Source organism: Cnephaeus nilssonii, assembly GCF_951640355.1.
Source record: "Cnephaeus nilssonii genome assembly, chromosome: 3".
NCBI classification, from domain to species: Eukaryota; Metazoa; Chordata; class Mammalia; order Chiroptera; family Vespertilionidae; genus Cnephaeus; species Cnephaeus nilssonii.
Genome location: NC_137074.1, coordinates 68,997,080 through 69,019,509, shown reverse-complemented (window position 1 = coordinate 69,019,509; position 22,430 = coordinate 68,997,080). Strand labels below are relative to the sequence as shown.

Below are 22,430 nucleotides of genomic sequence, written 5' to 3'. Positions count from 1 at the left end.
CAAAAACTAATGAACAAAAATAGATCCAGAGACATAGAAGCATCGAACAAATAGTCAAACCTCAAAGGCAAGGCAGGGGAGAGTGGGAGGTGGTAAGAGATCAACCAAAGGACTTGTATGCATGCATATAAGCATAACCCATGGACACAGACAGTAGGGGGGTTAGGGCATGTGCTGGACGGGGGCGGGCAGTGGTAGTGGTGGGAATGGCCAGGGAGAGGTCAATGGGGGAAAAAGAAGACATATGTAATACTTTTAAGCACTAAAGAATTAAAAAAAAGAAAGATGGCTGTTTATATCATTCCACCCCTAAATTTTTAGCTGAATGTTTATCTGATATTAACACATATCTCCTGCTACTTCTCTGCCTATCAAAATTCTATTTTAAAGATCATGGCAAAGGCTACCTCTGTCATGAAGCCTTGCCTCAACTTCCTCTTTTTTTGAACCCTCATAGAACTTTGTGCCTCTGTTCTATCATTTATCTGAATTTCATCTCTATTATAATTATTTTCATGCTTATCTTTACCTTTCTCCTAGACTCTAACCTCACTGCATATAAAAATCAGGTTTTACCCACCACCTTTGTCTCCTTCACGCACGATTAAAGGCACACTGACTTGCATATTTAAAAACTCACTAAATGATTGCTAATTTGAATGGAATTCAACACTCACCACACTGAATGATGAATGGGATGGCCATGGCTTGTCTTCTTTGATGCTGAATAGACTCTAAAGACCTCTCTGTGTCTTTGTTATTCTGGTATCCAAATTCATTCCAAAACAATGTTAGGTTTCTATTACCTAAAAACAAAACAAAACAGGAAAAGAGTAATAAAAGATAATCAACAAGATTAAGATGATAAGCAAAGAAAAGTTTAGATGTAAACACATGTATGTACAATATGATCTCAGCTATGTAAAAACCAATACACAGAAATAAGATGTTAAAGTATTATTGTTGCTTTTCTCTGAGTATGGGTGAAATTTGTTTTCTGTTTTATACTTTCTTACATTTTCCAACCTGTATATAATATGCAATAACTTTATAATAAAACCAAACACAATAGCAGTATATACATATATATATATATACACATAATATATATATGTATATATTACATATATATAGATAGATAGATATAGATAGATATCTATATCTATATATATATATTTGCAATGAAATACAATGACATTTAAAACTTTTTTCTTAAGTACTCCCAGGAGGGATGGCACTGAATAAACTTAAAGGCAACCCTTAAGACTATTTATACAGATATTTATGATCTTGTCTCACAGCCAGAGTTTATCTTTATTTTGTCTCTGCCTCCCTTTTCTACCAATCTTTATTGTTTACGCTCTACCCTCACGCCAGATTCTCTACTCCTTCCTTGCTTAGAAACAGCACTTGTCATGAAGGACCATCCAGCAATTACACTGATAGGAATCTTCCCTACAAACATACACAACAATGGCCATGTACATATTAGAGCACTATTTGAACAGAAAAAAAGGGGGGGAAGGGAACATCATGAAAGACTAGAATACGAAATGAGTAAATTCCATTTCCAAACAAGGAAACTTTTAAAACGGGAAGTTAAAGCTAAATGTATTACTTCATCAAGACATCAAAGACAGAGTTTTAATTTTATTTAAAAAATGTAAAACAGCCTACCTAGTATAGTCAATTATTGTGATTTATAAAAAGCATCTTATATAATAAAAGACTAATATACAAATTGTCCCCATGGGCGGGAGTTTGAACTGTCGGGAGTCAGACATGCGCTGACCACCAGGGGGTGGTGTGGAATGAAGGAAGGCCCCAGCCGGCAGCCGGCAGGGGCTAGGGACCCTACCCAGGCATGAATTTCATGCACTGGGCCTCTAGTATACATATAAAACTTTGGTGGATATTTCTTTTCCTGAAAGGAAACAAGATGTTTTAATAAGGAAAACCACTGGAGAGAGAGAGAGAGAGATTGAGAGGAAGACAGGGGAAGATACTTTTACTTTCCATTTTTTACTTTCTAAACACTCAATACTTTTATATGTGCACTTATTACTTTAAAAATACACTTTTTAAAAAGAATTTTTGTGTACCATTCTGTCCAATATGACCACTAACCACATGTGACTACTGAGCACTTGACATATGACAGATACAGAACACTTCATCAATTTCAAAGTTCAAAATGAGGCTCTAAAATATAAACCTTTGAATTAAAATGCATGAAATAGGACTGGCCATATATCACATGACTGTGTAATTCACGCAAAATACAAGTAAGCATCCTTACACCTTACTAATCCTGTTAAAATTTAGATTCAGAATGTTTTGTGCCTGGAAGACCAGACAGCCTTCAAAAGAGATTTTACAACTGGGCCAGGCTGAAAGCTGCCTTCACAAATTCCCAGGTTCCCATTGTCTCTGCACAAAATCCCTAACACCATGGTCGGCAAACTGCGGCTCGCGAGCCACATGCGGCTCTTTGGCCCCTTGAGTGTGGCTCTTCCACAAAATACCACGGCCTGGGCGAGTCTATTTTGAAGAAGTGGCGTTAAGAGAAGAAGTTTAAGTTTAAAAAATTTGGCTCTCAAAAGAAATTTCAATCGTTGTACTGTTGATATTTGGCTCTGTTGACTAATGAGTTTGCCGACCACTGCCCTAACATCTCTCTACTCAGATTTCCCTTTAGATTCTGCTTCTTGGGCTTTTCTCAATTTAGACTTTCATATTTTTGCTCTTTGCTCAGCATTTAGTCTTGGCCCAGCCCTGACTCCATTTCTGTGCTGCACGCTAAATCCTGATATAGTTTTTGGTGTCTGGACTGGGCTCGTGAAGACTTTTCCTCTGATTTCCACAAGAACTACTCAGTTAAGGTAAGAGGAGTTGTAGATTAAAGTAAGGTGGCTTCCAGTGCTGTATCTGGCACACATTACGGGTATAATTGTGGAAAGCCACTAAAATTTCTTAATCATAAAGTATTTCCAATAACCTGCCCAACAAGTTTATCAAAAAGAGTAAGTGTAAAGGCACATTTAAAACTATAGAACCCTGCAGACATTTAAGTTGCTTTTGAGTTGCATTTATCTTCTCTCTAAATGTTACTTCCTGCAGAAGACTGTGCCTTTCAAAGGAGGAGCTGTGCTTTAAAACATTGCATGCCCTTAGCACGCAGCTCAGCATCCGGTACCTAAGAAACCCTCAAAAACTACTGCTGCTAGTCTTGACAAAATACCTCATTAATGTGTTCTGTGGGATAAAACGAAGGTGAAATACTATCTTTCCCTGAAAACATTAACTAAACACAGTTAACACAACACAGCTACATTTGAAAACGCATATCAACTGTGAACCCTGACACAAACATTTAAGAGTGATAAAACTACTAGGATGTTAGAAACATAAACACACACTCCTCGAGGGTAGAGTGATACCTTCTCTGTGATCACACCACTCTTACAGCACTAACACCCATCTCATTTCAGTTTGCTTTGTGCCTATTTCCCCCTTTGGATAGTGAAATCCTTGAAGACAGTGGTGAAGTTCAGGATCTTGTTTTCAGTAGCTGACACACAGAGCTTAATGTTTACTTACAGGATTAAATAATACTAAAGAATTGCAGGCTAGCCAGACTGGTGTGGCTCAATGGTTGAGCATCGACCTATGAACCAGGAGGTCACGGTTCGATTCCCGGTCAGGGCACACACCTGGGGTGTGGGCTCAATCCCCTGTGCGGGGTGTACGGATCAATGATTCTCTCTCATCATTGATGTTTCTATCTCTCTCTCCTCTCCCTTCCTCTCTGAAATCAATAAATATATACATATATATATATATTTATATATATTTTATTGATTTTCCACAGAGAGGAAGGAAGAGGGATAGAGAGCTAGAAACATCGATGAGAGAGAAACATCGACCAGCTGCCTCCTGCACACCCCCCACTGGGGATGTGCCCGCAACCAATGTACATGCCCTTGACCGGAATCGAATCTGGGACCTTTCAGTCCGCAGACCGATGCTCTATCCACTGAGACAAACTGGTTTCAGCAATAAAAATATATTTTTTAAAAAAAGAATTGCAGGCTATCAAAGGCACAAATAGAACATTCACTATACCAAACACCTACTGACCAGAACTGATGGAAGATATGCTATTCAAGGCAACAACCAGGGCAAAGAAAGTTTTTAAACTCAAAATCAGAAATGGGTTTTTCTAATTGCCAATGAAACCTTGGTTTTTTCTCTTCAGATAGAAGCTAGTCCAACATGTACAACTAATGATGTTATTAAAACCAATTTCCATGGAGTGGACCCTGAAGACTAGGTAGATGCTTCAACAAGCAGATAAGCCAGCTGTCCAGAGGGAAGGCAGTGGGAGAAAACATATCATGTCAGTTTCTACTTTCATGTGTTACCTCATGTAGAAAAAAAAATCCTCCTTGAGAAAATAAGTTCCTCCCATACAAGGGAACTCATTAGACTATAAACAGATTTTTTTTTTTTTTCAGAAACTTGTAGATCAGGAGAGAGTTGAATGATATAATCAAAGGGCTGAAAGAGAAAAACACGCCAACCCAGCATACTTAATCTGAAAAAGCTCTCCTTCAGAAAATGGAGAAATAAAGAATTTCCCAAACAAACAAGAGCTCAGGGAGTTCACTAGATCTGCCTTATAAGAAATGTTAAAGAGAGTTCTCCAAACTGAAATGAAAGGACAATAATTAGTAACCCAAAGACCTAAATATATGAAACTCACTGATAAAGGTAAGTATATAGTCAAAATCAAAATATTCTAATATTATAATGGTGGTGTATAAATCGCTTAACTCTAATGTAAAAGTTAAGAGATACAAGTATTAAAATATGTATAGCTGATACAAATTCCAGGGCAGGAGGAATAAGGAAACTGAGACAGGAAAGTTAAAACAAGGGCAAATAGTATGAGTAATTTGCAACCAGCTTGTAACTAACAAACCATTATCTTCCCCAGCCAAGGACACAGAACAAATGGTTAAAAAAACCTCCCTAATGAGGGAATACAGAAAGGGGGTAGGGGGAAGGGAAACAAGGGCAATTTTACCCACAGAAAAGCCAGCAGTCTCGAGGCTTGGCAAAATATAGTTGTCAGGTGCTTCTCATGATTTCTGGAAATGCCACAATGAAGTAAAAAAAAAGAGGACCTTGAGAATTAATTTGTATCAAAATATTTGGTAGAGGAATTTTGAGACCTATAGATAGGAGGGTATATAATGCCTTGGACCCACTCCCAATGTGCTCATCGATTAGCTAGAGCCTGTCTGTGTTCATAAGGCAGATGCACAGATTTGCTTGCTTTGCTTTTTTCAATAAAGGTGCATGCTTTAATAAACTGGCTTTTCACAATGCAGTCAGGGTCTTGTATAAATTCATTTATATGAGAAGACAAGGATCGAGGTTGGGGACAGCCCTCTCCCACTGACTCAGGGGGTTGTCCTGTATAGTAACACCTTTCATCTGGAAGTCCATTAAGAGCAAAAAAGTGAAATTTCAAAACGTGATTTTTAAAAATATATCTTAAATATTTACACCCCCTATTAAGTTCTGTAGATAACCCAAAATTTATTAATTCCAAAACTATATTATTTCAACGTCCTCAAGGTATTCTGATTTAAAAATCTGTAAAAAAAAAAATGCTACAAACACACAAGTAATATTTAAAACTATAAAAGAATACATATCTCGAGACTTTTGTTTAGATAAACAAGCTTGTTAAATTAATGGAATAATCAGGGATTAAGGTACACAGAATTAAAGTCCTAATTCCTAGAATAAGTATCTGAAAAAACTGAAAATTTAATTTACTGCTAGCTATATATGGAGTATTTAATTTAGAAGACTTCTGTTTAATTTCATCTGATTAATTTTTTAGGAGCCTCTTAAAACCAGGAAAAAATAATATAAAATGCTGCAATAACTTACTAAAACCTTGTCAAAACCAGTAACTAAAAGAGCAGTTTACACAGATTTTGCCTCTGAAAAACAGGAGAAATGTAACACCTTCTGAGATGTCAGTTTCATATCTGTTCATAGAATGTACAATGACATCCAAGAAAGCAATTACCCAAAAGGAGAAGTAATAAAATTCAGTAATAAACTGCTAAAGCAAAGCTCTGATGGTTTAAATAAAAATAAGAAATCCCAAATAGTTTATGAAATCAAAGCACCAGGAAAATGATTATTTAAATCAGGTTCCTGCCTTCAGGTAGTTCTGCCTCTAAACAAATTATTATCTTCTATTTTTAAAGATCTCCTGAGATAGAAATTGCACACCACTCTCAGGGGACTATAAATCATGTCTCCTCTTGTGTTGAATTATCGTCCTGTTATTACCCTCTTTTTTTAAAAAACCAAGCTCTGGTCAGTTTTATTAAAGAAAAATGTTGCATGATTTACTTTCCACCAGTCTGTTTTGGCATGCTTCTAATGATACCAGAATCACCTGGGTCAATGACAGTTGGTGAGCATACTCTGTAGTCTTTTCCAATTCAATATCATTGCCACTGTAGAGATGGACACCAGGCTTGGCCAACATGGCATAGCACTCTATTTCAAATTTCCTCAAGGCTGGACAGTTGCTGGTAAGGATGACCAGTTTTGCTTTGCCTTGTCTGATCATCTTCAGGGTTTCCTGGTACCCCCGGCATGTACTGTCCAGTTTTCATAACAAGTTGGAGCCTAGAGTTGATCAACTCAGCAACTTTTTCACCTTCATTTTCACCTTCACATCCTTAGGTGCAGGATGGCCCCCAAACAGGAGCAGCTGCCAAGATGGCTAGGGGTCGAGAAAGGAAGGACTACTCTCTCATTTTTAGATAAACCAGCCATTCCACCCTTCCTAAGCTGATCCATGGTGTGATCATTTGTCATCTATATTCTCAATAGAATTTCTGGATTAGAAATGGCAAACTGGTTCCAAGTGATATTCCCATTCTGATCAGTTGGCTGTGATGCCTGTAGGATCAAGAGGCCAATCGCTGTCATGTCGGCTCAGTCTGTGGTGCATGTGAAATGAGAGAGGACCTAGACAATCACTTCCCAAAGGGCTCTATTTGAATTGAAGGAAAGCAAGGCAAAATGTCTTCAGTGGTGAAGGTGCTTATGGCCCCATGCCTTCTCTTGGCTCCAGCTTGTGGCAGAGTGGAGTGGGCCAGTCTCACTTAGGGGTACAGTCAATGGCAGAAGTAAGTGGCAGCTGCAGTCAGAACGTCTTCACTTCTCCACTCTACTGTAAGCACAGTATGCTCCACAGCAAAACTCCAGGAATCTGCTGAGTTGCTCCAACTTGCTCTAGGCAGCAACTTCATTACTTTACCTGGCAATGTAGCATCATTTTCTCATTCCATATCAGTGGTTTCCCATGCGGATCTCCTTAAGCTGCAAAATAATTTCAGAACCACCATCCCTGACTTGAGAAAATGCATGATGACAAAAAAGTAAGCTATGAATTTAATAACGTGCTTATGAGATTTTGCATTTTACTACCCACAACTACATCTGTACATGTTTGAAAAATGGTAGCATATTTATGTATAAGGCATAATGCCATTTTAGACAAGAACTGGTAGACCAGGATTCAAGAACTTCTAGTCATACTCTAGGTCCCCTAGGGCTTCCTGACTCCCAGAACCACATTCTTCTGTGCACTGAAGACTAGAAGGGAGAGGGTCAGAGGCCTCATGATGACAAACCTTCAAAAACAAAACTAAGGAGCCCTAGCTGGTGTGGCTCAGTTAGTTGGGCATCGTTCTATGCACCAAAAGGTTGCCGGTTCAGTTCCTGGTCAGGGCACATGCCCAGGTTGCAGGGCTCGATCCCCAATAGAGGGTATGCAGGAGTCGGCTGGTCAGTATTTCCCTCTCATATCGATGTTTCTCTCTCCCTTCTTCTCTCTCTAAAAATCAATAAAAATATTTGGCCCTAGTCAGTTTGTCTCAGTGGATAGAGCATTAGCCTCAGACTGAAGGGTCCTGGGTTGGATTCCAGTCAAGGGCATATATCTAGATTAAGGGCACGTACCTCAGTTGCAGGCCTGATCCCTGGCCCAGGTCCCTTTCTCACATAGATGTTTCTCTTACTCTGTCTCACCCTCTCCCCTCTACTCTCTGTAAAAATCAATGGAAAAATATCCTCAGGTGAGGATTAACAAAAATTAAAAATCAATAAAAATATTTAATAATTAAAAAAAAAGGAGAGACCTTTTCTGAGTCTCCCCTCAGGAAGAAATAACTTTTACTTTCTCTTTTTAGGTTGCAATTTTATTTAGTCATTGTCACTGTTGTCCTTTGGATACACTCCAGTTTTCCTAATTCTGTCTACAATGTGGAAATCAAAATTAGATAATCTAATCTAAAGCATATTCATAGACTGTTCTGTGTTATTGTGGGCAATCACCTCATCAACTACCTATGTCTCCCCAATTCCTGGGTTAGCACAGTTTATCTCTCTACCAGGACTCTCCTAAATTTACTCAGACACATACATATACATAGCCCACTGACTGACTCAATGTTCTTAAGAATCGAAGATTTTGTTGCTATTGTTAATACAACTTATATTTAATCTTTATTGCACTGTTTTAAATTCAGTCATTAAACACAATTTGTCTTTTTTGCTTAAGGTAGACATAAGCAGACTGAGAGAGATTTCTGAGGTCTTGCTTCTCATATGGCAGGGAAAAGTCAAACCAAGAATAAAAGTGTATTCTCTATTCTATTCCATTGATCTATATGTCTGTTCTTGTGCCAGTTCCAGGCTGTTTTGAGAACAGTGGCTTTGTAATACAACTTGATATCTGGTATTGAGAGCCCACCTACTTTGTTCTTCTTTCTCAGGATTACTGCAGCTATTCAGGGTCTTTTCTTATTCCAAATGAATTTTTGGAAAGTTCCTTCTAGGTCTGTGAAATATGCCATTGGTATTTTAATGGGGAGTGCATTGAATCTATAGATTGCTTTGAGTAGTATGGACATTTTGATGATGTTCATTCTACCAAGCCATGAACACGGTATGTTCTTCCATCTGTTTATGTCTTCCTCTATCTCTTTTTTCAGCGTCCTGTAGTTTTCTGCATATAGGTCTTTTACCTCCTTAGTTAAGTTTATTCCTAGGTATCTTAATTTTTTTGGTGTGATGGTAAATGGGATTGCTTTTTTAGTCTCTCTTTCTGTAAGCTCATTATTGGTGTATAGATATGCCAAAGATTTCTTAGCATTAATTTTGTATCCTACTACATTGCCGAATTCATTTATTAAGTCTAATAATTTTTTGATGAAGGTTTTAGGGTTTTCTATGTACAGTATCATGTCATCTGAGAATAAGGACAGTTTTACTTCTTTTCCAATTTGAATGCCTTTTATTTCTTCTTCTTGTCTGATCGCAATGGCTAGTATTTCCAGTACTATGTCAAACAGGAGTGGTAAGAGTGGGCATCCCTGTATTGTTCCTTTTCTTAGGGGAAATGATTTTAGTTTTTGCCCATTGAGTATGATGTTGGCTGTGGGTTTGTCATATATGGCTTTTATTATGTTGATGTATGATCCTTCTATTCCCACCTTGCTGAGAGTTTTTATCAAGAAAGGGTGTTGGATTTTGTCAAATGCTTTTTTTCTGCATCAATTGATTTGACTATGTGATTTTTATCTCTCAATTTGTTTATGTGATGTATCACGTTTATTGATTTGCGGATAATGTACTATCCTTGCATCCCTGGGATAAATCCTACTTGGTCATGGTATATTTCATGATCTTTCTGATGTACTGCTGGATTCGATTTGCTAGAATTTTGTTGAAGATTTTGGCATCTATGTTCATGAGGGATATTGGCCTGTAATTCTCTTTCATTGTGTTGTCTTTATCTGGTTTTGGTATTAGGGTGATGTTGGATTCATAGAATGAGCTTGGAAGTGTTTCTTCCTCTTGAATTTTTTGGAATAGTCTGAGGAGGATAGGTTTTAGTTCTTCCTTGAATGTTTGGTAAACTATACTCAATTAATATTCGACAAAGGAGGCATGAACAGTCTCTTCCATAAATGGTGTTGGGAAAATTGGACAGATACATGCAAAAAATGAAACTAGACCACCAACTTACACCATACACAAAAATAAACTCAAAATGGACAAAGGACTTAAACATAAGACGGGAAACCATATAATACTAGAGGAATCCACAGGCAGCAAAATCTCAGACATATGCCAAAGCAATTTCTTCACTGATACTGCTCCTAGGGCAATGGAAACTAAAGAGAAAATAAACAAATGGGACTACATCAGAATAAAAAGCTTTTGCAGAGCAAAGGAAACCATCAACAAAACAACAAGAAAGCCCACTGCATGGGAGAACATATTTGCCAATGTTATCACCAATATCCAACATTTACAGGAAACTCATACAACTTAACAAAAGGAAGATAAACAACCCAATCAAAAAATGGGCAAAGGACCTAAATACTAGATACTTTTTGAAAGAAGACGGAAGTAAGGCCAAGAGACATATGAAAACATGCTCAAAGTCACTAATCATCCAAGAGATGCAAATCAAAATGACAATGCAGTACCATCTCACACCTGTCAGAATGGCTATCATCAACAAATCAACAAATGACAAGTGCTGGTGAGGATTCAGAGAAAAAGGAACCCTCGTGCACTGCTGGTGGGAATGGAGACTGGTGCAGCCACTTTGGAGAACAGTATGGAGTTTCCTCAAAAAACTAAAAATGGAACTCCCATTTGACCCAGTGATCCCACTTCTAGGAATATATCCCAATAAACTAGAAACACCAATTAGAAAGGACATATGCACACTTATGTTCATAGCAGCACAATGCACCATAGCTAAGATTTGGAAACAGCCTAAGTGTCCATCAGCAGATGAGTGGATTAAAAAACTGTGGTATATCTACACAATGGAATACTATGCTGCTGTCAAAAAGGAGTTCTTACCATTTGCAACTGCATGGATAGAACTGGAGAGCATTATGCTAAGTGAAATAAGCCAATCAGAGAAAGATAAATATCACATGATCTCACTCATTTATGGAATATAATGAACAACATAAACTGATGAACAAAAACAGATCCAGAGACAGAGAAACATCGATCAGACTGTCAAACCTTAACAGGAAGGTAGGGGAGGGTGGGGGTAAGGAGGATAGATCAACCAAAGGACTTGTATGCATGCATATAAGCCTAACCAATGGACACAGAAAACAGGGGGGTGAGGGCATGAGTGGGGGGGGGGGGGAATGGGAGGGTAATGTGGGGATAAGGACACATATGTAATACCTTAATCAATAAAGAAATTTTAAAAAAAGAATAAAAGTGTATTTAATTCAAGACAAAAGAAGTGCACTAGGATTTTTAGTATTTTATTTGCAATATAAATGAGTGAGATCCTCTGAGGTATTTTAGCAAGAAACTTCATTGTAGATATAAAAATGTCATTATCATGGTAATAATACAAGTGCAGTCAGAAAGAAAAGAAAGCTTAAGTGCTGTCAATAGTACTAATTTCAATTACTAGGTGATAGCACTGTAAATGGATAAAATCTAAGACCGTGAGTTTTTAAAAGAGAAGTCACTCCAGTGAACTCCTGAACCATCCTGCTGTTTGCAGGGAGCTGGCATAAGTAACAATATTAAACACAGTAAATAGTTATGCCATATAAATCAGTTAGGCAAAATATCTTCATCGTTTTTAATATTTTGTTTTTATCTCCAATTTCTCTCACAGAAAGCTTTTATCCAATGCAAATTGTTGAGCATATAGAGTTCTACTGTTGCTTCTGTCAAATAGTAAAATCACCGGTGGATGTGGATAACCAAATGGGAGATGAAAGGAAGTTTTTCTTTATAGAAATATTAGAGATAACAAATGATGAAATAAGATAGAAACAGAATATAAGGTTATAGAACTCTTAAAGGATCTGAGTATTCATCATTAACTGTTCATATAATTATAAGAAAGACAAACAATATATGCCTCCCCATGGAAAAACGTGATACTACCTATGAAGCATCTTAAAAAAAAACCCAGCCCTGGTTAGTGTTCTCAATGGTCAGAACATCAGCCTGAACACCAAAGGACCCCTGTGGAGGCATGTGGGAGGCAACCTATCAATGGGTCTCTCTCACATCAATGTTTCTCTCTCCCTCACTCTCTCTCCCCCCTCCCTCTCTTCTTTCCACTCTCTCTAAAAATCAATGGAAAAAATATCCTAGGGTGAGAATTAACATCAACAACAAACACACACACACATCTGAATTTGATCAAGCTGCTGTATTCTACAAATGTACAAAAAATAAATAGAATGGAAGAATCTGTTAAACTACAACCCATAATGCACTGAGCAAAATTTAGACTGTAAAAACTACAAGTCAACCAACCCAGTTTTTCCTACAAATAAATTACAAGGAAAAAAAAAAAAGGGAAATATGGGGATGGGAAGACTGGCTATAAATTATATTATGACAACAAATAATGAGAAATGTAAACAATAAACTAGATATTTTATGACATTAAGGACGTATTAATTTTTAGGTGTAATATTTATACCATGGTTATGTTTTTAAAGTGTTTTTTCTTCTAGAAATACATGCTAAAATTCATATAGGTATAGTTATATAGTGTCTGGAATTTCCTTAATAATCCAGTTGTGGGGGAACAGCTTGGGAATATGGATGAAAACAAGTGCTCAGGGCTTGATAATTGTTGCGATTGGAAGATGATTTTACAGGTTTCATTATAATGTTCTCTTTAATTCTGTCTAATCTTGCAATTTCCCACATATGTGAGTTTGCTAGGGCTGCATAGCAAATTACCACAGACTGGGTGGCTTAAACAACAGAAATTTAATTATTCACAGTTCTGAAGATTGGAAGTCTAAGATCAAGGTGTCTGCAGGTTTGCTTTCTTGTGAGGCCTCTCTCCTTGGCTTGTAGGTGGCCACCTTTTTGCTCACATGGCCTCTTCTCTGTGTACACCCACTGCTGGTGTCTCTTTTTGTCTCCAAATTTCCTCTTATAAGAACACCAGTCAAGCCGAAGCCGGTTTGGCTCAGTGGATAGAGCGTCGGCCTGCGGACTCAAGGGTCCCGGGTTCGATTCCGGTCAAGGGCATGTACCTTGGTTGTGGGCACATCCCCAGTGGGGGGTGTGCAAGAGGCAGCTGATCGATGTTTCTCTCTCATCGATGTTTCTAACTCTGTCCCTCTCTCTTCCTCTCTGTAAAAAATCAATAAAATATATATATATATAAAAAAAAGAACACCAGTCAAGTTGCATTGGGCCCACTCTAATGGTCTCATGTAAACTTGATTATCTCTTTTAAGGTCCTATCTCCAATTTATATGAATTTAAAACATATACATTCAGGAAAGACACAATTTAGCCCATAACACCATAATGAAATATTTAAAAATAAAACAAAATATATTAAATATACAATATTTTAAAAATAAAGTAGAATACATAAAATACATAATAAATACGAATTGTTTTTTGGCCTATATCTTCATGTAAACTTGTCTCACAGTCTCTCTCACCTTTTAATATTTTACGTAGGCCTTCTCATTTAGTGTATATCCCTAGCAGAAATGTTGTATTTCAATATTTTTGTAGTGGCTTTCTAAGATCTCAGATGCTAAAGTACAATCATAAGGTAAACTAAATTTTGTCGTGAGCAGCTAGCTATATCTAGCTACTAGAGTTTATGAACTGAATGTACGCGCCCCACAAATTTATGTTAAAACCTAGTTTTCAATGTGATGGTATTTGAAAGTGGGGCCTTTGGGAGGTAATTTAGTCAAGAGGGTGAAGCCCTCATGAATGGGATTGGTACCTTATAAGGAGGCCAGAGAGCTAGCTCACTCTTTCCACAATAAAAGAGAGATAGCTCACTCTTTCCACAATAGAAGGATACAACAAGGTATCAGCCATCTGTAAACCAAAGGAGAGTCTCAGCAGGACCCAACCGTGCTTGCACCCTGATCTTGGACTTCCAGCCTCCAGAACTATGAGAAATAAATTTATGTTGTTCATAAACCACTAGTTTATAGTATTTTATTATAGCAACCCAAGCTAAAACATAAAGTATTATCTATTTTTAAAGAAACTATTCATCTAGCTAATATTATATTTCACATGTATAAAATTATACACAAACTGAGAAATTGATGAGTTAGGTGACAGCATAATTAGGAAAATTTTGTAACTGGTTAACTGTCCTCACCGAGTGTCCCATTTCCACCTCAGTGGAATTCATAAATGGAAAGCTAAGTGCTTGCTGGATTTAAATGAAATCATAGAGAAAATAGTGGCCAAACTTAACATTGCTGGAAAACTAGCGTGTTATTTAGAAGTCAACATTAATTCCTCAAAAGGTCCTGACGACCTGAAAGGACGGCCCCAATAAGGTGATAAAACTTAGTAAGAATATAAATGTATTATTCTACACTAGGGCCCAAAAGCATTACTGGAAACATATAAGTATGGCTCAGAAGAATACACATTACAAATTTTGTTAAGAATTTAAATTGGGGGGCGGGGGGGGGGAGAAGTGGGTCCTAATATAAGATGACAGGAGAAGATCTGATTTTGGGTGGTGGACACACAGTGCAATATACAGATCTTGTAACATAGAAACCCACACCTGAAACCTGTATGCTCATGTTGATCAATGTCATCCCAACCAATTTAGTAAAAAAAAAAAAAGAATTTAAATTGTTTAATAAAGATGCTGAGGGTCAATAATGTATTGATTGAGTTACTATATTAGGCGGTATCAACAGAATTACAACTTCTTATAAAAAAGAGATGATCATCCCATTTTATTCAATGTTTTTCAGGTTTCATATGAAATTTTTGTTTCTAGGTGATACACTTTATAAAGTATAATGTTAAAATGGTGAATATGTCAAATGCCATGTTAAATGAAGAAGAGCAATAAAATTAGAAATATTAGAATAAAACAAGGCTGGAGAGAGATAGAAAGCTTGTCTTTAAATATGTGGAGGGCTGTCATGTAAAAAGGCTTTAGGCCAATCACTCATGACCCCAAGAAGGAGAATTAAGTTGGCCTGGCTAACTTTAGGAAATGTCGCTTCTTCAGCGATTATGAGCCGATCACTAACTTCCTCAGCACTCATTCTCTCTGTTGCACACCAATCCTATTTCTAATTGTCAAATCATATTAGCTCTGTGGGATTGTAAATTCCCAGAAAGGTGGACCAGGTCTGATTTGTTAGTCCTATAACACTCAGTGCCTAGCACAGGTGAATGAATGAAAGAATACATGAGAAATAGATTTGACTTGAATATGAAAATGTTTTGTTTTGGTTAATCTTCACCTGAGGATATTTTTTCCATTGACTTTTCAAAGAGAGTGGAAGGGAGGGATGGGGAGAGACAGAGAGAGATAGAAACATCAATGAGAGAGAGCCACATTGACTGGTTGCCTTCCACATGCACCCTGACCTAGGTATGTGCTCCCAACCCAGGTACATGCCTCCTTAACCAGGAATCAAACCGGTAGCCCTTTGATGCTCTAACTACTGAGAAACACCGGCCAGTGCTAAAATATATTTCTTAGTATAGTTGTGTAGACATTCTCAGGCTCCATCAAGAAGTGGCAATTTTGCCCTAACCGGTTTGGCTCAGTGGACAGAGCATCGCCCTGCGGACTCAAGGGTCCCAGGTTGGATTCCAGTCAAGGGCATGTACCTTGGTTGCGGGCACATACCCAGTAGGGAGTGTGCAGGAGGCAGCTGATCGATGTTTCTCTCTCATCGATGTTTCTAACTCTCTATCCCTCTCCCTTCCTCTCTGTAAAAAAAATCAATAAAACATATTTTTTAAAAAAGAAGTGGCAATTTTTCTTTCATGGGAGGCCCTCACTGAGGGTTAAAATTGCAGCCACTTGCCTGGGGCAGGTAGGTGATATAGATGGGATAAAGCATGAGGTAGGGGTGACTGGATTGAATGATTTTTAGCCTCCTTGCCCACCTGAGGCCCTATAATTTCAGTTTTGCTGGGAAAGCTTATGCTTATTATATCATATATTTCATTTCAGTGCATCAGCCATATTCTGACACATTTTGGAAAAGTTTAGTAATGAATTTCTATGTAATTGCTTCTGTTCAAACTCAAATCTCAGTTGATGATTCTACTTTTCCTTTCTTCTCTCCATACTCCAAAAAGCTGACCATTAATATTTCTGTTTTACTATAAGGATATATAAAACTTCAGAAAACATAAAATCAGGCAGTGAGGTGAGGTCAGACTCAGAGACGAGGAAAATATTTGAGACCTTTAGCATCAGCTATGCCAAAAGGAAATGCAGATTGGATAAATGACACAAAGTCATTACCTCTCATTGCCCTTTCTGTCCATTCCATTTTTTACAAGGGCCCAATTTTCCATAGAAACAGATCAGATTTACAGCAAATACAAAGATTGCATCTTTTATTTATAAGGCAAAAACCCTACCAAACCTATTTTTCATTAAAATTGTGTGTCCTATAATACTGGCCTTCAGAGTATTAGGCAAACATTACATGACGCTTTGGTTATTCCTGTGGGAACCATTAGGCAAAGATCTTGAAGGTCAATCGCCTCAGCACAGTTCTGAGACTACCAATTCTGACCTTGATTACTTGACTCAGTGATAATGAACTTTTGGGATGAAGTTATGAGAGGGTGAACAAATGCACATGCTCACTGTCCTATCTTCACTCTGCCTCCCTTCTAGAGGAACACCTTTTGTGAGAATACCCTGGAGCCAAAATCAATTCATAGACAATTATGAGATTAGGAAAATAATATGTTATTAACAACTAATAATTAAAATGCAAATATAACATTTCTTTTGGATCTTATTACATCCATTGAGAAGGTTTTGGAAAAAGTCAGGTAGATAAGGTAGAGACAGGGAGTTACTTAAGGAGTAGATAAGAGGGGAGAAGACTGACAAGTGATAGCCTGGAGTAGAGAGTACAATTGTTGGGAGGGCACACACACACCAGACAAAGGGGCTTCAAGAAAGCTCCTTCCCCACAGGACTGACATGACTGTCCTGAGTAAATATGACCTGGACGGAAATAATCCCTGTCACCTTTAAATGTTAATGTCTAACTCTTTCTGAAGACTTAGTTCCTTATTTTAAGGATGAGGAAAACAAGAAAGAGGCTTCAGAGAAAATATACACAATTTTCAAATGCTTAACATTTTCCTTCTGTACTATGTCATGCTGGCACTTAAAGACTAGAAAGTAGGTGCTTGATTTTTACTGCACTCTGTATATTCTTTTTTTTTATTTAAAAAATTTTATTTATTGGGGTGACGTTGGTTCACAAAACCATACAGGTTTCAAGTGTACAACTCAATAAAACATTATCTGCACAGGCAGTCTCTTCTCCTCCCCATTTCTCCCCCTTTGCCCACCTCCACCAACCCCACCCTCCTTTTCCTCTCGCTATAACCACACTGTTATCTGTGTCTATGTAAATATATATATATGTGTGTATATATATATATATATATATATATATATACACACACACACACACATATATATATATATATATATATATATATATATATATCCTATCTAATAAAAGAGTAATATGCAAATTGACCATCACTCCAACACACAAAATGGTTGCCTCGATGTGGTCAAAGATGGCTGCCCTCATGTGGACACAAGATGGCCGCCACAATATGGCCAGCAGGGAAGGGCAGTTGTGGGGGACCCAGGCCTGCAGGGGAGGGCAGTTGGGGGGTACCAGGCCTGCAGGGGAGGACAGTTGGGGGGGACCAGGCCTGCAGGGGAGGGCAGTTAGGGGTGACCAAGCTGGCAGGGGAGCAGTTAGGCATCAATCAGGCTGTCAGGGGAGTGGTTAGGGAGTGATCAGGCTGGCAGGCAGAAACGGTTAGGGGCAATCAGGAAGGCAGGCAGGCAAGCAGTTGGGAGCCAGGAGTCCTGGATTGTGAGAGGAATATCTGACTGCACGTTTAGGCCCAATCCTAGGATCGGGCCTAAATGGGCAGTCGGACATCCCTCGAGGGTTCCTATATTGGAGAGGGTGCAGGTTGGGCTGAGGGACCCCTTCCCCCGTGCACGAATTTCGTGCACTGGGCCTCTAGTATATATACACACCACACACACACACACACACACACACACACATTTTTTTTGGCTAATCCCTTCACCTTATGCTTTCTATAGTTTTCAGCAAACCCTATCAAATAATGTGGTCATTCCTAGGTTTAGTATAACTTCAAACATGTCTGAGAAAAAAATACATGTGAAAGAAGTATGCCTATGCTAAACAACAATTACATGGCGTACTTTTCAGAGCAGTGCTTCTCAAGCTTTAATGTGCATATAGATCACCTGAGATCTTGCTAACACACAGATTTTAACTTAGTAGGTCTAAGGCAGGCCTATGATTCTACATTTCTATTAAGTTATCAGGTGATGCTGGTCCACAGACCACACTCTGTGCAGGTTTTAGACCAACACATGCAAATCCGGCTTTGGCAGGAAATCTGTGCCCTCAAGTTCATTCTCACTTTTATTCCCCGCCTCCCCCGTACCCTGAGTTCCTGCATTACTTCTTGTTTCACTGGTATGAGAAAATTTTAAGACCAAGCAGAGTGGGTACAAAAGAAAATAAAATATTCTAAAATATCAACCTCAAGTGGAGCAATAATAAGATTTTAAGTTGTCTCAAGGGTAGAGACATAATTTTTGATATGCATAAATTATACATACTTCATGCAAATCATTGAACAAATACACAGTAGCCTTCTCTTTGTTTCCATAAATGAAGCCCTGTCTGCATAGCTTACAGGAAGTTGATTTAATTAATGCACAGCACACTACCTTATTGTTCAAGTATCTCTAGAGAGTGAGGCGATCTGAATAATTCAAATTTTCCAGATAACTGAAGTTTATCTTTTTTAGTTTCCAAGTATATTTATTTTAGTGATTTTTAACCAAAATCTTTCTGGAACTAACATATTTAAGACTTCTTAGACACACAAAACAAAGTTTAACATATCTACAATTATCCAGGGCCCACAATGATTATTCTATGGCACCATATAACAATGCTATAGGAACCACGCAGGTCTAGGTGGGCTGTGTGCTCTTACACAGTAGAGTCTGAGACACACTTTGGAGGTCTCTCAGCCTATTTGGAGCAAAGTTCTGTCTCCTTCCTCCACGATCAGCTGCCACTTCATACTGCTCTCTAATTGCCCTCCAATTACAATTTTTAATCTGCTGCTTTATTTTTCGCATAATACATGGGAAAGATTCTGTGACTGGCTCTCTTCTCATTTCCCTCATGTTTTCAATGCAGGAGCTCTCTTTCAGGGCTTTGGGATAGTGGTTACCTGAATCAGTACAATCATTTCAGCTTACTTAAAGAAATCACGCAAGTTAATCCCCTTTAAGTACCTCTTACTATGACTGATACTCACTGATCCCGGTGTCCTTACAGTACTGGACCAAGAACTGTCCCATGACTCTTAGTAGATGATTATATTCTTGGACATTGAGAAATTCCTGCTTATTATGAGATGGTTCCATGATCTCCAAAGGTATATTGACAATCCCAATCACGCCTGCACCAAGCCTAGGGAAATACAGACATATAGAAATTTTGGGAGAATATTTTAGAAAAAAATTAGCTAAGGGGGAAAAAAAGCAAATATACCCAGTATTTTTAAATTAATTTTTTCAAAAATAAATGAGCTCACTTGGTCTGAAACATGCCAACGTTTAACAAGTTATTTTACAATGTATTTTGCTACACAAATCTATGATAATCCCAGGTATATTTGGTCTCATAATACAAAATGTCTTTAGTACATAATTACTGAACTAATATGCATCCTTTGCCAAACCTATCACCTTACATGGGGAGTCAGGATTGGGGGAAGAGGAGGTCTCTTAGCAATAACCACCACTAAGAATGCTTTGCTGCAAGAAACTAATATAATTGGCCACAAGTAACTTTCTTCATCCTCATTTCATCTGTCAAGTTGGATTTCTCATCATTGCAAAGGCCCAAAGGATGCTCAATAAATTCTACCAAGGGAACATAATGGCTGGACTATTCCTGAGAATAACAGGCATCTGCCTGTTAGTCTTATGAATAAACTCAATCCCCCCCCCCCCCCCCCCCGCCCCAACCACCACCACATTTTTAGCAGCTCATGATATATGTAACTAGGATATCCTACTTAGTGACATAACCTGTTCTGGGAAAGAGTATCTGGACTCTAACTCTTTAGGGCCTACCCAAAAACCTTGGAATGGCATACAAATCAAGCTTTCCCAATTTGGGGCTTCTATCAAGTTTTTCACCACTTCCCCCTCCCACTGAACCTTTCCTTCACTATTGATTGTGTAAGTCTAAATTAGGTCATCATTTCTTCTGGGAAGCCTGACTGATTTGGTTTATTGCCCCTCCTAGATGGTCTTTTAAACCTGATGCTTGCCTCTAGCCTATATTCATTCATTCATTCATTCAAGTTGAGCACCTGGCCCTATTCCAGGAACTAGGAATAGAGTAGAACAGAAAATGTCGCTGTTTATGAAGTTTCTCTGCTATTGAAGGGTGACAAGGCATAATGCTAGTAAAGGCATCAATGTACAAAATCTCTTCAGATGGTGATAAGTGAGCTGAGGAAAATAAAGCAGGTGCTCTAATATGTAAAATGTGATAGACAGCCCTAGTTGGTTTGGCTCAGTGGATAGAGCGTTGGCCTGAGAACTGAAGGGTCGCCGGTTCGATTCTGGTTAAGGACACATGCCCAGGTTGCAGGCTCGATCACCAGTGTGTGGGGCATGCAGGAGGTAGCCAATCAATGATTCTCTCTCATCACTGATGTTTCTATCTCTCTCTCCCTCTCCCTTCCTCTCTGAAATCAATACAAATATACATAAGTGATAGATAGGTGAGGGGAGCAGTGATGGCAGGGGCTAATTTTACTTGGGCAGTCCAGGAAGACCTTCCTGAGGAGGAGACTTTAGGGCTGGTGCCTCAGTGGCATGCTAGGACCAGCAGTAAGATCTAAAGACAGAGGCTCTAGGCAGCGTAAATGGCAAGTTCCAAGGACATAAGGCAGGAGTGAGCTTAGGATGTCTGAGGAACAGCAAGTAGGGTGGTGTGAGGGGAATGCAATGAGAGGGTGGGCATGGGTGGGGCAGGGTGTTACAGGGCCAGGCAGAGACCAGATCACTGGAAGACCATGGCAACTACCTCTATTCTGCATGCATTGGGTTTTTAAGCAAGACAGTAAATTAATTTATGTTTTAAAAGATCATTCTTGCTGTTTCCATACAATATGAAAAATACATATTTATACACTCGTCCCTTTCACTGGACCATAAGTTCCTCAGCAAGTGGTAGTAGGTCTTCACCATCTTGTGTGCAGAGCTTAGTTCAATGCCTGGCCCGCATGATACTGCACTATAAGTGCTTGTTAAGTGAACATTTGAATGAATTGCTAATTCCTTGAGAGTGAGGAAGCAAGATGAAAAATTTCCCCCGAGCCATTCTACTGGTCACGGTTGTCTTGTCTGTCTCTGTGCTTCCCTATGGTCTCTTTTCAGGACTTTACATAATTCATGAAAACAGCTTGTGGAGTTTCAGACCATTGGGCAAGCACCAGACTGTATTACTCCGGAATTCAAACAAGCTGCAGTGTTAAAAATACATGCTAATATTGGCAAGAATCTATACATGAAGGGGCTATGAGCTGATTTGTAAGACTATGGATTTTCCTTTCCTAAAATTTCTTTAATGTGCCTGCATTGCTTTTTACTTGGTAAAATACTAAAACCTTAATTTGAGTAAATGGCGCAAAGAATGGTAAAACATCAAGTTGCTCAGAAGATGCACTGAAAACATTTCCAAAAGTGAGCTTCTTCCTTGGAGTAGGCATACAGCTCCACTGGTGTAAATTAGGCAGATTAATGGCTGTGCAATGATGGGAAGGGTGAACCGAGGATATGACACCTGCTCCAATTATGTTTAGTCACTCATCCAACTCCGCAGACAGAATCGCACTGCAGCCTCCTTCCTCCTGCCTCTGCTTCTGAAAACAAAGCATACTTACAAGGACTTCAGTTTCAACTGTGGGCCCACTTTCTCATGCATCTTGATCAAGCGGTTATTACTGTAAATGAACATCCCAGCGTGGCTTCGGTTTTCTATGTTCACTCCAAAGAATAGAGAGAGTGTCCTTGCTGTTTTTAATTCTCTAGCATTATATTTAGAAAAGTTAAAAATATTTTTATTAAGTAAAAATATACAGTTTACAAAAATGTGAATAATTAAACTCAGAAGGCAACTATCAAAGGAATTACATATAAG

At 38.4% G+C, this 22,430-nt stretch overlaps 1 protein-coding gene across 1 annotated transcript in view; it reads right to left on the bottom strand.

Moving 5' to 3' along the window:
• Nucleotides 1–22,430, bottom strand: part of MORC1 (MORC family CW-type zinc finger 1) — a gene marked incomplete at its 3' end in the record, with an annotated part of 148,749 nt that overhangs the window by 66,603 nt on the left and 59,716 nt on the right. The window contains exons 13-15 of the mRNA XM_079766314.1: nt 22,174–22,317; nt 19,528–19,682; nt 678–806 (exon numbers count right to left, since the gene is read on the bottom strand). Coding sequence (XP_079622440.1) covers nt 678–806; nt 19,528–19,682; nt 22,174–22,317 — 428 coding nt within the window. The remainder of the gene's footprint in view (nt 1–677; nt 807–19,527; nt 19,683–22,173; nt 22,318–22,430) is intronic.